Source organism: Sceloporus undulatus, chromosome 1 (genome assembly GCF_019175285.1).
Source record: "Sceloporus undulatus isolate JIND9_A2432 ecotype Alabama chromosome 1, SceUnd_v1.1, whole genome shotgun sequence".
NCBI lineage: Eukaryota > Metazoa > Chordata > Lepidosauria > Squamata > Phrynosomatidae > Sceloporus > Sceloporus undulatus.
In genome coordinates, this window is record NC_056522.1 from 223,147,034 (window position 1) to 223,162,377 (window position 15,344).

Consider the following 15,344-nt stretch of genomic DNA (forward strand, 5'->3'; position numbering starts at 1 on the left):
AGTGAGATCCTGTAGGTAATACTAACCCCATCCATTATGTTGATCTAAATGTATCAATACAATCAACCAAACAATTGATATTCATAATGACAAGCATTTACATGGGTAAAAAAAGATAACAGAATAGTTACAGAATTTCAGACCAATTGCAATTCTCATTCAGTCCATGTGGTTTCTGTGTTTGTAGAGTGAAAATCCAAAATAGTTCTCTTTGCTGGAGTTTTCTCTCCAGGTATGTCCCAGTTCCAGAAATTCTTTCGATCGTCCAGAATCTGATATCCGTATCCGAGTGTTAGTGTTGAATAAAACGTTGGACCATTGGTGCAGTAATTCTTTTATTTCTAATGCAGCTCCTATGTTCTGATATCCTCATGTTTATTTTTCGAGTGGTCATGCCAATATACAGGAGATCACAGGGACATTGAATGGTGTAAACAACTCCCTTAGTATTACAAGTAAACAAATCATTCAGAGTATACAATCTATTATTCACAGGGTTAATGAACTCTGTAGTTTGTACACAATATTTACAAGCACTGCAGTTATAACATGGGACATTCCCTTTGGTTCTCCTCTGTAGTAAGTTTGGCTGGGTCTCCTGAACTGTGCATTTACTATGGACCAAATGATCCGCAAGATTCTTAGCATGTTTATACACAAAAAGGTTTGGTTTTTTTTTTGAGCATCCAAGGATGTCCTGAAGCAGGTCCCAATATTTAAGAATAACATTCTGTATGTATCTTATATTCCCATTGTACGTTATGGGTATGAACATTCTAGATTGTATAACCTCTCTCTGTTTTTTATGAAGAGGCTCCTTCGTTCCATCCTCCTTACTTTGAAGTAAACCTGCTTCAAGCCCTTTTTAGGGTATCCTTGTACTACAAATTGTTCTATGAGAATTTTGGCTTGTCTATCAAATTCCATTAAACCAGAACACTTCCTTCTGAGTCTGAGGAACTGAGAGTAAGGTAGGTTTCGTTGCATGTGGGGTGGGTGGAAGCTATCGTATTTCAGGAAGGAGTTTGTGTCAGTCTCCTTCCTGTAGAGGTCAGTTTTCAATAAGGCTCCTCTTTTTACCACTAATACATCCAGGAAGTTAATTTTAACGTCATAATTCAGTTCAAATTATATCGTATTGTGCACACTATTTATATATTGATGAAATTCAAAAAGCTCATTCTCTGATCCATTCCAGATAATGAAGATATCAACCAAGTATCTTTTGAATTCTAGTATGTTAGCTTTAAAGATGTTATCATCATTCAATATGTACTGTCGCTCAAAGTTGTCCATAAACAAGTTTGCTAACTCTGATGTAAATTTGCACCCCATTGCAGTACCTGATATCTGCCAATAATACTTATCCTGGAATGAAAAGTAATTTTGCTTAAGGGAAATCTCAGCTAGTGTGCACAAGAAATGGGTGGCCTAGAAAAGGGGTATCCTTGGGCTGCATGCCCCCGGACACCCAGGCAGGCGCAGCCATGGGAGAAAGGGGGCACCTGGCCCCTTTCTTCCTGGCTTTGTTCCTATGGCAATCTCGCAGGAACAAAGCACGCGCCCAAAAGGAGCTCCATTTCAGAGCTCCTTTCTGCACCGCAGATAGGGCACCACAAGCACCCTCCAGCGGGTGCAGTGATGTCACACATGCACCGGTCTGTGGAGAGGCAGCACGTGCTTGACGCCATCATCATGTGCCGTGGATGGACAGCGCACCTTCAAAATGGTGCCATCCATACAAACTAGGGCTGGGGAACGTGTGGTTGCTGCGTGCTCCCTAGCCCTTGTTTTGGCCTTAGGACGACGCTTCCACCCTGTCTGTATCGGCCTATGTTGGATTTGATCCTAACCACCAGGCATGAACTAGTCCGTGGTATGAAAGTAGTGGGAACCTCCAGTGAGCGTGACCACATTCCCCTGGGACAAACTGAACCTTAATCCAAGTCAGAATCCTAGAGTTGGAAGAGACTGCAAGGGAAACACAACTAGAGCACTCCTGAAAGATGGCCATCCAACCTTCGTTTACAGACCTCTGGTGGTCTGGTCTACTGTCCAACAGCTTTTACTATCAGAAAGTCCTTCCTAATGTTTAGGTGGCATCTCTTTTCTTGTAACTTGAATCACTTGGTTTGTATTCTAGTCTGGAACAGCAGAAAACAAGATTGCTCCATCTTCTACTACAACACCCCTTCATTTCCCTTAAAGATTGCTATCATGTTACCTCTCAGTCTTCTCTTTGCCATACCCAGCTTCCTAAACTGTTCCTCATTGCTCTTTATCACCTTTTTTAGACATGTTATCCCTTATCCTTGATCTTAGGTGCCAAGAAAGCGACACAGTATTTTGGATGAAGTCTAAACGTAGAATAGAGACATTATTACTTCTTTGGATCTGGATTACATTCATCTGTTCAGGCAACCTAGAATTGCATTGGTTTCTTTTGGCCACTGCATGATGCTGTTGACTCATGTTCAAACCATAGCTTTTTAAAAAATAAACATGAATTATTTTGTCTGCAAAATTTAAGGCAAGTTAGAGTGAGCCTCATCTCACCTTCAAATAGAGATCAGGTTTTTCGTCACTTGAAAGGACTCCACTTCTTTTGAAAACACAACTGGCAGGAAAATAAGATTTCTCTTCTACTATCAGCAGGAGCAAGCAAATCATGAGGCGACAGTGGTGATCCTTTATATATTGCTGGATTGCAGATCCTATCAGTCCTGGCCACTTGTGAAGAATGGCAAGAGTTCGTCAATATTTCTGTAACTTGCCTACTTCTATTAGACATCACAGTGGACACTGTGAAAACCATAGAATCATAGAGTTGGAAGAGACCTCAAGGAGGGCCATCCAGTCCAACCCCCTGCCATGCAGGAACTCTCAATCAAAGCATACCCAAAAGATGGCCATCCAGCCTCTGTTTAAAGACACCCAAGGAAGGAGACTCAGCCAGACTCCAATCTCTTTTCCTGCAGCTTGCATCCATTGTTCCGAGTCCTGTTCTCTGAATCATATCCCGAATCACCAATGACAGGTGTATCAGACCAGAGAAGTGCAGCCCTAGGCCCTACAGATGTGGTTGTTCTGTTACTCCAAACATTCCTCAGCATTATGGTGGCAAGAACTGCTGGGACTTGGGAGGGCTTGCATGACACCTCCCCTGCCTCCTCACTCCCATTGAAAACTGGAGCACATCGCTACCATATCTAGATATATTAATGGACATGTCTAAGAGAACAAACTTTGGATTTACTAGTGCACAGGCAACCTGCAATGTGTGTTTACAGTAGCTTCATGCACTGCCTTGGATGCTTTAATAATCAGCAATGTCAATGGATCTCTCTATGCACATTCTGCATACACAGATTCAACCAACCATGGTTTGAAGATGCCTTGCTGTTCACACACACACAAAATCCAAAAAGCAAACCTTGATTTTGCCGTTTTAAGTAACGGATGCCAATTTACTACACTATTAAATGTACTGGGACTTGAGGATCCATGGATTTTGGTATCCACAGGAGATGGGAGTGGTCCTCGAACGAAACCTCAGTGGATATTGAGAGCCCACTGTAATGGAATGAAGGTGGTTGGTTGATTTTGTCTGAGTATTGCTAGAGGAACAGGATACATTATATTCAGCCTCATTCTTATTGTGTAGTACAGCTGTTGCGATCCCCATATAGAGTTAATTATTGTTGCAACTAACTGTGTAGTGCTTTTTCTTGAATGGTTTCATAGCAGGAGCAGCTTGGGTTACATAGCTTTGGTAGTTAATTTGTGCATTCATGGAAATGTGATGCTACAGGTCCATAGTTTAATCATTTAACAATACAGGAATGCCACACGAAAGCAAAAAGCCACAAAAAACAAACAACCCACCCCTCCAAACCCACAACTCTATGCTGAATATACTTGCATATCTGCATTTTTAATTTTTGCAGATAGTAGGGAAAGGAACAGTTCCTCTTGTATTTTTTGTGGGGCATAGAAATAGCTATATTGTGCTGCTGCTTCACAAGGTCTCATTACTTACTACTGGAAGGCATGACCTATTCAGTCTTATGGCTCAAAATACCCATGGCAGCAAATCCATTCTTCAAATGCCTATCTCTCCCAGTGACATCTGATGTAGAGAATACAGTTCAGAGTCCCAAATGTTTAAGTGGTGTTTGAAAAAATTCTACCAAGTTTCTCTCTATAAGCCACTCTTCAAAGTCCATCTTCTGATAGCCTAAAGAAGCTAAGAGGAAGCATATGGAAGAATATACTACCACCAGTTGTCCTGTCACAATTGGCAGTTCCAATCTCTTGATTTTGGGACAGGGGTTGGAATTGTGTGGCTGTCCTGATAGTGCGTAGCTACACTTCCCAACATTTTTTACTACTGGCTAGAGCTGCTAATATAACTACAATCCAGTAACATCTGGAAGGCTGCAAAATTCCCATCCCTGATTATAAGTTTATTGTTGGCTCAGCTGTGGACATAGGTTTGCCATCACAGTATCCAATCTGGGTCTGAGAGCAACCATTTCTTAGAGCGTTGCTCAATGATAATCCTACCTCAAGTTCTCAGTGCCAGGGAGACATCAATACTTTGCTGCCATTCCTCTATTAAAATACTACTTTAATACATTTTAAAAAGTATTCTCAAGATTTATTATTGTGTGCCCTCAGGTCAATTCAGACTTATGGCAACCCTAAGGTTGGGGTATTATTATTATTATTATTACAGTATAATTAAAAGAATACAAAATAGTACATTAAAATAGAATTAAATTATTACAACATTAAAACAAATTGCATGTTAAAAGAATAAAATAGTTTGAAAAGATAAAAATGTTTAAAACACTTTAAAACAATATTACAAAATAGATAACATTTTCTTAGCAAGTTTCTTCAGAGGCGGGGTTTGCCATTGCTATTCTCTGAGGCTAAGAATGTGACTTGCCCAAGGTGACCCAGTGGCTTTACATGGCTGAGCCAGGATTTGAACCGTGGTCTCCAGAGTCCAACACTCAAACCATTACATCACATAACTAGAGCAACTACACATCTGTAACTGCTGAATAAAATTCTGGCCAATATTTTGTACACTTTCTCAGACTTTAAACCATAGACGACTTGCTATAAATTTAGTCTGCTTTTAAAGGATGATGCCCTCCATACCATCCACATTAGACAAAACATTTATCAATTTAGTCGACTACAATGCTGCTGAACTAGTTTTGAATTAGATCTGAAAGACAAAATAAGAGAGGAATACAGTTGCCCCTCATCCTTGGGACAGTACCCTTGAGCCATGGCTACCATCACCAGTGCTCCTTCATCACCTTTTCCTTGGGTGAGGGAAGCAGTGCTTCCTTCTTGGTAGGGCTTGGCAAGCTCCCCACGCAACCTTCTTCTTTGCCAGCCCTGGGCATTCACATTTGCAGGAGGTGCAGGGGGCACAAGGCCTCATTATAGCAGTGCTCACACAAGGCACTCTGGGCTGCCCCACCTACTGCCTCTGCTCCCCTTCTCTGCAGTTTTGGGCTGTCTCAGCAGAGAAGCACAACCTGAAAAGATAGAGGCGTTCACAGGGAGCTCATCAAGCGCTGCCAGGAAGGAGGGAAGGGCAGTGGCCGCTTCTCTCCATCACTCGAGGAAAAGGTGAGGAAGGATCATGGCTGCCTGGCTGTTCACTGTGTGGCTCTTCAGTCTCCAGCTGGCTCAGGCGGTTGAGGGGAACAAGTGGTGCCCCAACGTGTGAGTCTTCCCTTTCATTCTTCTTCTCTCCGCAGAGCAGCAGGTGAACAGACATTTTGACTCCAAGGAGAAGAATATAGGGATCACATATCCATGCAAAGTCCTGGAAAGTATCCCTCATGGATACAGGGAGTTGTACTGTATAAATTAGTGTTTCATTCAGCACCAACAAGAAAATAAAGAATATGCAAGTCATATAGTAGTCACTTAATTTTTTATTCATCTTTCTGTGGGAATAGGGAAAGAGAAAGCATACATTTATACAATATTTCACAATCACTTTTATCCAGGATGGGGTTATTTTATTTTAAATACTTGCCAAAAAAAATAGCAAGAGCAATTTGACAGTAGTACAACAACCTGTGCCCAGAACACTGACATGTACAGAGTAAAGCTAAAATAATTGCTCACCAATCTCTTGAGAGGTAACATCTTATATGGACTGAGTGTGCATTAAAAAAAAAGTACTGCTGGTTGAGTATCTTGAGGTAAATGGTGTTCCAACAAGGATACTATTTTATCATTTGCTTATAATCCTGTACATAGCTTTCTGCATCTTATACCAAATATTTCTAATAAAAATGCATTAAAAAGGTTAAAAAGAGAACTGGAAAAAGGTCAACCAATCAGTCACCTCACTTTGTTAAACTACAATCAGCAATTTTGTAGAACTGTAGTGTGAACAATATTTATTACTACTACATCTGAGATTACACCTTAGTTATGGCAAGAGCTACTCCACATGGATTTTGCTATCAAAGAAGGTATAAACTTGTGTATTTTAATCCAGACTCATTTTCAGAATACCACCATGAATGAGAACGCTAGGTCAAGGAACTCCAACAATTACGAGGCACAACCTGTTCTGAAATGCTAAGTTATATTTAGCAACTGTACAAAGAGTAGTCATGCATTATGTGATATAAAGTTCTTAGCATCTAACACAAACTGAAAAGGTATTGCAGGGTTTATACTTTTAAATTGATCACAAAACTGGCTAATTTCTTAATTCTTGTGGTAATTATATGGCAGCCAACTAAGTAGACATAGGCAAACCCAAGACAAATGAAAGCTTGAGCCAGGGCCCTAGCATTTCTTCACAAGTCAAAGATACAAGGTAAACCACCAGAGCCAGCCAGATCCACACAAGCTGTATGATACAAATACAAAAAGCTATAATGGTCACAATAGCTGTCCGAAAGCAGAAATCTTCTCTAGCTCAGACCATTTTTTTTTTTAAAAGTTGCCTTTCATTTATGGGTCTTGGCTTAAGCACTCTTTTAAAACCTGTCCACTTTCTTTACAAACTGGAAACAAAGAGTTTGAAATTACCTGCAAGATGTCATCTTAGAAATGGACAAAACCAGTTTGAATTTTAGCAATTCCACAATCCTACCAAAAATGAGCTTTGTAAAAGCATTTTCTGACATGCGGTATTATTCTTTGTACAAATATTAAACAAGTTAGTTGTGGGATTTCAAGAGAGATTTTTTTAAAAAATATACATATGAAGCGGCATTACACTGATTGTCAGTTTTGATGATTTTCCCTATATGACCTGAAATGCAAAAATACATGAGAAAAATGTTCCCACCTGGTTTGGGTCATACTGGTGTAAATCTGTGTTTAACAGAAAGCTGCTCTATGAAAATTTGGGGGTAGACTTCCCAAAGCAAACATTTCATCAAAGTCTGCAACAGAAATGTTTGTTGTATTTACATGTTTTTGGATGACCACCGATAAAAGTTTCTGTGTATTTCTAGTACAGTATAAATATTTCCACTTTTAGGTGGAACCAAACATTTTGAGGAAGAACCAAAAATACCATTCAGGTATTTTTAGGCACAGCTCCTCGAGTTGGAATTGATTTATCAATGCCTAAAATTAGAAACAAGCAAATAATTCCTCTTTATTCAAAAACACAACTGAAGAAACAGTCCTCCTATGTTTGTCAACCAACTAAACTAACAACTTGTGCCAAAGAGTAACTGTAGCCCAAGTATGTCATAGTGTTCTTATGGCTACCACAAAATCACGACACAAAATAGTAATCTCTGGCTCGTATGTCAGTTAAAGACAAACTCCTCTGCTGTTACCATTCCCTGTTATAGAATTTGGAGACAGAAATCTTGCTTATAAATAAATTCCTCTTTGTTCCCAGAGATCAATATGTAAGAAAACACTATGGTTAATAAATAACTGTTTAGAAGAAAACATTCACAGTGAACTCCTGATTGTGACAAAAAGAACCCTTTCTAATATAATCCATGATTACTATTCTTTTACAAAAACGACCTGACCAGAATCTGGTAATACTTAGTGGCTACTGTTGGTTCAGTACTTTAGTTTTAGAGTTAACTTACTTTGGCCTGCAAATAACTGTAGTGTATTACCTCTCAAAAGTACTTTGGCACCTGGCTACTTCCTGCCCATTTTTCTAGAGTTTTCATGGTAAGGCTCTTAAACGCCTGTAACTCTTAAATACAGTAGCTTAAATTTAAAATGTTAGGGTATTGTTGTTTTTGCTAGACTGTGCTACATTGTCATCTCTACAGAAGTATTAAGTAGCTATAATTTTAATTTTTTTGAGTGAACACAAGGAAAAATTATGAATCACAGACAATATAACTCTGACAAGTCAGGACCAAAACTCAAGCACTGTGAAGCTGCAAAAGGCAATGCACAAGGAATAAGGAGTACAGAGTTCTGGGTAATGAAGCTTCCTGAGGTGATCTTGAAACAGTAACATAGTGAAAAGAAGTTGAATTCAAATTCTGGCAAATGCAACAGCGCTGGCAAAAGTGACTTCCTCACTACGGTTGCCCTCCAAAAATGCTACACAGAGGGTGACCAAGTCTGTGTAGTGCTCCTGGGAAGCTGGAGAAGGTGAGGAAGTTGCTTCTGTCAGCCTCATTGCACACGCCTTCAGTCTGCACCCAACCTACTGTATCCTGTTCAGTAAATCAGAAAATACACTAGGCAGAACATTAACATACATAAAAATGAAGGGGGAGAGGGAAGCTTCTTTCAAAAGAGTAAGTTTTCCAGTGCCATAGCTCACATATATTTTGTTTTAAAAAAAGAAGCATGCTTAAATTTTCAAATTACCATCAGACACAGCAAACCTAAATATTTTGTAAAATAAATGTATGCAATATTTTGGGAACTGGAGGTAAAAATAAAGCTTTAAACTAAAAATTGGAGAATTTTGCCATTTAACACACAATACATTTTTATACACAAGATAGAACAGGGAAAGGCTAACACACAATTTTAGGAATGGCCACTGACTGTTGGCATGAAGCATAGCTTACCATCTTTTAAAAAACAACAACATTGTGAATCTGTAATATAACATATATAAAATCTGGATCAATTTATTATCTTGGTTTTGTTAGTGTTGTCAATTCAACAATTAAGAATAGGTGGAACTGAGGTATACCTTGTTGAGGGAGGTTAAGTAATGCTTGGAAGCCTTTTTGCTAGATCCCACTTTGATTACACAGAACAGCAGCACACTAAACATTCACAAGCTGTGTCATATTGGCATTACAATAGTCATTTATATAAACACAACAGCAAATGCAATAAAAACAAGTTACCCTTTTTCTTAAATCGGAAATGAAATGTTTGATTTAAAAAAAATAGCAGTAGTTCATTTTAAGGAATTAGTCTGACATGTTAAGAAATACAATGTCAGGTTTTAAAATGTTTGACTAGCCAGGATAGGTCCATGTTCTTCAAATACATTTGTTAACATTATTTTGCCCATTTTTTCAGTTCCATGTCCTTCAGTTGTATTCAAGGAATGCAGTAAGTCTCCCGGATCCATGTCTGGAGTAGGGCAGGGAGGCATCTTCCTGTCTCCAAAGCCAGACTTACCATTCCACGTCACACAGAAAACAGTTGACCAAAAAGAGGCCCATTAGCTTAGCAGCTCCAGTGCAGAGTCTTATCGGTCAAGATGTGTGACCAGTACAACTATCATAGACTGGATTCTTTGGGAGGAAAGTCCACATTTGTCACCATAGTGACCACAGTCACAATGTCTTCTGTTGTTATAATGTTTGTTAGTCTTTGCATCTGAATAATACGTTCCTCTACACAGCCTGCTGATAATCGAGCTTCTGCATCATGATCCCAGCACTCTTCTATTGTTTCACAGAGCATTGCCATTCCCTAAAGAGAAAAATATAAAATCTCAAATTACACTGAATACAAAAATAGCCCCAAACTAACTGGAATGACAGAATATTTGTCAGAAATTTCCCAGTATCTGACCTAAATTGGCCAAAAAAGATGTCACACTCTACATAGGACTCCAATGGAATACAGTATAAATCTGCACCTTACCCTTTGGGTGAAGGCAGGTTGCCTTCATATTACAGTATACCTAATCTTGCTTCTGTTCACTGGCTACTCAACAACCAAAATGCCCAACTAGGTTGCCAGTTGTTACATTTAATGCACTAATAGATAGGGAGCTCTTCACTACGGTCAGCAAGAAGATCCCTGTTCAGATTTTCTTTTCAGAAGCTACAATGCATGGAAATCAGAACGTAGTTTTTTCAGTGACTCAGCCTTATGCAATTTTTTTCCAGGAACTTTGCCACTAGCTATATTTTTTTTAAAAAAAATTATTTAGGTATTTATACCCCGCCCTTCAGCCCTAATGGCTCTCAGGGCGGCTTACAATATTATTTTTAATCAGGCAGTTCCCTGCCCTCAGGCTTACAATCTAAAAGACACGAAACAAAAGGAGAAGGGAATGGTGGAGGGAAAGGGGATGAGGTCCAGTAGTTCTTCTCTTCCTCTAAGGCCTGGACCAAGGCAGATGGATTGGAGAGAGGGCTCTTCCTTCTTCCAGGCTAGCCCTGATGGAGCTGAACTTGCCTGGCCAACTCCCTCTCAGGCCGGCAGATGGCAGTTGTGGAGGGCGGAGTCTCCTTCCTTCAGGCTTAGTATTCATTTTGTATTCATTTCACAGCTCTATCAAAAATAATTATTTTAAGGGCTCTTCTTATGTCTGAGGCTCTTCAGCAGCTTTAATCATTTAATCATTTTAACTCTAGAAGTATTCCACAAAATGCTTCACTCTAATTGGATAATTTGTTTTGTTTGTTCCCATTATTTTTTATGAACTCTCCCAAAACAGGACAGACACATTGGACAACTGAACTATAATCAAACACACAAAACTTTATTAAACTGCAATTGAAGTTAAACTTTATTAAATTCTCTACCATTAATGAAAGCTACAAGATGAAAGAATTCAACTATTATGAAATTTTAACTTCACCAATGGATTTTAAAATATTTCTATAGGTTAAAAAAACAGGTAAAATGTAATTTAGATTTCAAATATTACTTTTAAAGTCTGGTCATACTACTTACAGCATGTTTCTGCCAACACTCTCTCAAGACAGGCCTCTTCTTTTTATGTACTACAACTTCCTGCATATCTTCCAGAGAAGGATGCTGGCCCACTTCTTCCTCAAAAGGCAACATATACTCATCCACTGGCCCTATATAATAAATAAACAAACGAATGACTAAATAAATAATTAAATAAAGACAATAGCAATGACCAGAATCCTGAGTAGCACTACACTGAATCCTGGCCAAACCTCCCCAATCCCTACATACAGCAAAGCAGATGCTGCAATCAACCAAGGCCCGTTCCTGTCACTCAGCCAGCAGCTGACAGATATTTCCAGAAGCAGGATCCTTGTCACAATCCCCCCCCCGGGTACTGGAGACCACTCATGTGAGGGGATCAGCTAGGTGCTTCCAGATCAATAGGGGAACAGATCCCTGTTGGCTCCTGGTACGTGGAGAATGAAAGACTTCCATGATCCCTACATAGCTCTAAAAGCAGAGGCTACATAAGGACTATCCAAGACAAAACCATCACAAGTGCCATAATTCTAGGTTAAGCATTCGTAACTGTCTCGCAGGATTCTGGCCACTCATGGTAGTTATGTAGGTCACATTTACCTGTTACCCTTCCTCTATACTGCTGTGGAGCTCATTGACATTCCCCCTAGGCTAATGAATTTCTGAATCTCTTCACTGAAATCTAGTAGAATAAGGATGGACAAATGGCTTGAAAAAGTGCTTCTAGTTTAAACAAGGCACATCTTGTTTGGAAGCCAACTGGAATTTGGTAAGGCTTTATGTGCTATAAATACAAAGTTGTTTTACATGTAGAAACACCATTTCTATGCTAACACATTTCTATGCAAAAAACCCACACATATTTCTAAGCAGATAAATACTTTCTAAAGTGCAAAGACCCTTGCAGTAGTCTTGTGAGTGCTTGTATTTTTCTCACTTCCTAATATTTGGGGAAACTCTCACAGATGAGAAACAAATAACAAATCTTTGTCCTATCTTGGTAACCACTGTCCAGTGAAGTTTAGAACCTGAATAGATTTTATGTCTGCACTTGGGTATATATCAGAATTACTGCCTTTAAATTTTTAAAGTCATGGCTACTGATAAGATGATGTTTAAAGGACACAACCAGTATAAACATATTACAATTTCTTTGATTACATATTCTATAAGAAGTGCAGGTGTATTTTAATTAATCACGCAGAAAAGTCCAAGCATGAAATATTTCTACCGCATATTTCAAAAACATTTTTACTTACCATCTGATGCAGTACATCGTGATGCCAGTTCCCACAAGACTAATCCCATGGCATACATATCTATTCTCAAAAATGCATCCCTTTGGAAGTTGATAGCACCTTCTAACACTTCTGGAGCCATGTATCTTCGGGTGCCAACCTTTGGGGAGAAAATTAGCCAGTAGATGTTACGATCATGAAGAGTAATTTATTTTAAAACTATACATGTACAGCAGTATAGCTTTTAAAGAAATGTTAAGGAACTTCTTTTAGCACTCATTGTAATGAGTTATACTTTTCTCTGGGATAGTTTACCATCGAAACAAAAAATGCATTCAACTTGTTTACAAATGTAAGCTGTCTTTAGAATATTATGCATGAAAAAGACATGCAATGTCTTTTGAAGCTAACACTTAATGTGGCAGTCATTATTCCTTTCAGCATACCATGGAAGAACAATGCAAGGGGCTGAGGTAAGCCACTTCCCACCCCCCAACATGGAGATGTACAGTTCGGGTCACAATTACATAAGGCAGAATTCAATAGCAAAGGTCCAATCCAAGTGACTAGAGATGGACAGGCTGCATAACTGTAACTGTAGTTCTTTTGAGTGGTGAACTGTGAACTCAACCAAAATGAGTTATCATGCGCCTGCCCAGTGTATCTTTCAGAAACTTCTAGAGCATTACACAAACATTTTGGCAGCAGCCCCACCCACCTCCAGCAACTCTATATGAAACCATCAGTTCCATGGATGCCAATGCAGCCATCGAAAGGAGAGGCAGGACTGGATGAGGGAAGGATGGGAGGGATTGCGTGAGTTCACAGATGACCACCTGAAGAACTACACTTATGGATATGCAACCTATCCTTGTTAATGGCCTCTGTGACTCACAGAAATGGGAGACTAGCACCTACAAAAACAGCAAGTAGGAGTGCCACTGCAAACTAATCAGGACTTTGTTGTTGTTAGCTGCCGTTGAGTCAACCCTGACTCTTAGAAATCATGTGGATGAGACATCTTCAAGACCACCTTGTCCCTCCACTGCTCTGCTTAGGTCTTGCAAATTCAGGCCCATGACCTCCCTTATTGAATCTATCCATCATTTGAAACAAATCAGGAGTTTACTAAACACCTATCAATAAAATACATCAAACATGAGCATAACCCCCTAACCATATATGGTAATGTCATTCCGTAAGAAATTTCCAAATACAGAGTCAATATGAAATGTCAATACACAAACTGTCCTGAAACGTCAATAATGTAGTCAAGATATGGCAGTACAGATCTTCTGAAGGCATTATCAGTTTGAGACCATGAGTCCCTGTAATAAGTTCTAAAAATCATTGGCTGCGACCAGGTAGCTGCCCAAGAAATATCCTCAAGGGGTACACTGGCCAAGCAAAAGATGCAGCAACAGCCTGTATGGAATTGGTTTAAATTTGAGCTGGAGAGTCTTTTCATTTCAATTTGCAAGCAAGAAGGATAGCCAGCACTACTCATTTCAAGAAGCACTGCAATGAAACAGGCAGACTTTTCTTCACCAAAAAGGAGCGCACAAAGAGTCTTTATGGAATCCAAAAAGCAGCAGTCCTGTCAACATAAAAGGCTAAAGCCCTCCACGCATCTAGAAAGTGCAACTTCCTCTCAAATACAGAAGTGGAATTCTCAATGAAAGCTGGCAGAACAATGTCCTAGTTTGAATGAATGAATGAATGAATGAATGAATGAAAATTTATTTCTAGACCGCTATTCCTTGCAGATCACAGCGGTTTACAAAAACACCATCAAAACCAATACATAGCCCAACATTACAAAAACCCACCCATACCATTTAAAAACAATACAAGGGAGGGCTTGTCTTCTTCAGGCAGGCAGTTGGAGCCAGCCTGCCTCTCTCTCCCTTATGTATGTTTACATAGAAAACAAACACCACCTTAGCCATGAAGGTAATGCTGGGTCTCAAGATGGCTAGATTGTGGTGGAAGTTCAGGAACGGATGGTCCATACAGAGAGCACAGAGTTTGCCAGCCCATTATGCTGATCACAATTGCAATCAGGAAGGCAGTCTTCCAAGAAAGCAACCAGAGACTACAGGTAGCCATTGGCTGAAAAGGCTTCCCAGAAAGATGGACCAAGATGAGCTCCAAGCACCATCATGGCATCAGACCCAACACTGGAGGATTAAGGTTCTTATAACCTTTCAAGAACTTCTTCACAAGAATATAGAGGAAGCAGGAAGACTTCCCGAGCAACTGAAAGTTTGCAGATTCTGCAGTGAGATAACACTAGATAGGTGATAGACACAAGCTCCTCGATGACATGAGCAGAAAATCCAGAACATGTCAAGTTGGACTGGATGGTCCTTGTGATCTCTTCCAAGTCTATGTTTCTAGGACTTCAGAAGAGGAATGTAAACAGGGGCCAAGAAGTCTTGAAACTTCCTCCACTTCTAGGCATACAAATGTGTGGTGGAAGGTTGACTGACAGCAAATTATGTCTCTTGACAGCAAAGAGCAAGGAACCTAATAGACAATCCTCCACCTTGACGTTGAGGGTGTTGATATCTGCATGTCTGGCCTTACCTCATTCTGCATGGAAGTTAAACATAGACCCCTTGAGACAGGTGGATAATAAGGGTGAACCACTGTTGCCAGCATTACCACAATGTGATCAGGATACAAGTCACTCTGTCCTGGCAGAAAATGGCTATTACTCTCATGAGCAAAGGAAAGGGAAGAAAAACATATACTGTGATGCCTCTCCAATGGGGAAAAAAAAAGTCTCTATGTGACCTCCTTAAATGAACAAAACCCTTTGCACTGAGCATTTGTCTTGGAAGCAAAGATGTCCAGTACTGGTGTGCCTCAGTGCTGGAAGATCAGTACCAGAATGTTGAAATGAAGCATCTAATCATGACCCAAATCCTGTGTCCTTCTGAGTGTGTCCTCCAG

General features: G+C 39.7%; 1 protein-coding gene across 3 annotated transcripts in view; it reads right to left on the bottom strand.

Annotated features, from left to right (window-relative positions):
* Window positions 1-5,948: 5,948 nt before the first annotated feature.
* Window positions 5,949-15,344, bottom strand: part of ACVR2A (activin A receptor type 2A) — a 78,969-nt gene continuing 69,573 nt past the window's right edge. For all 3 annotated transcript variants that reach the window (XM_042445785.1, XM_042445768.1, XM_042445775.1), the window contains 3 exons: window positions 12,408-12,546; window positions 11,146-11,276; window positions 5,949-9,930 (listed from right to left, as the gene is read on the bottom strand). In XM_042445785.1, the coding sequence (XP_042301719.1) occupies window positions 9,736-9,930; window positions 11,146-11,276; window positions 12,408-12,546 (465 nt within the window). In that variant the 3' untranslated portion in view covers window positions 5,949-9,735. The remainder of the gene's footprint in view (window positions 9,931-11,145; window positions 11,277-12,407; window positions 12,547-15,344) is intronic.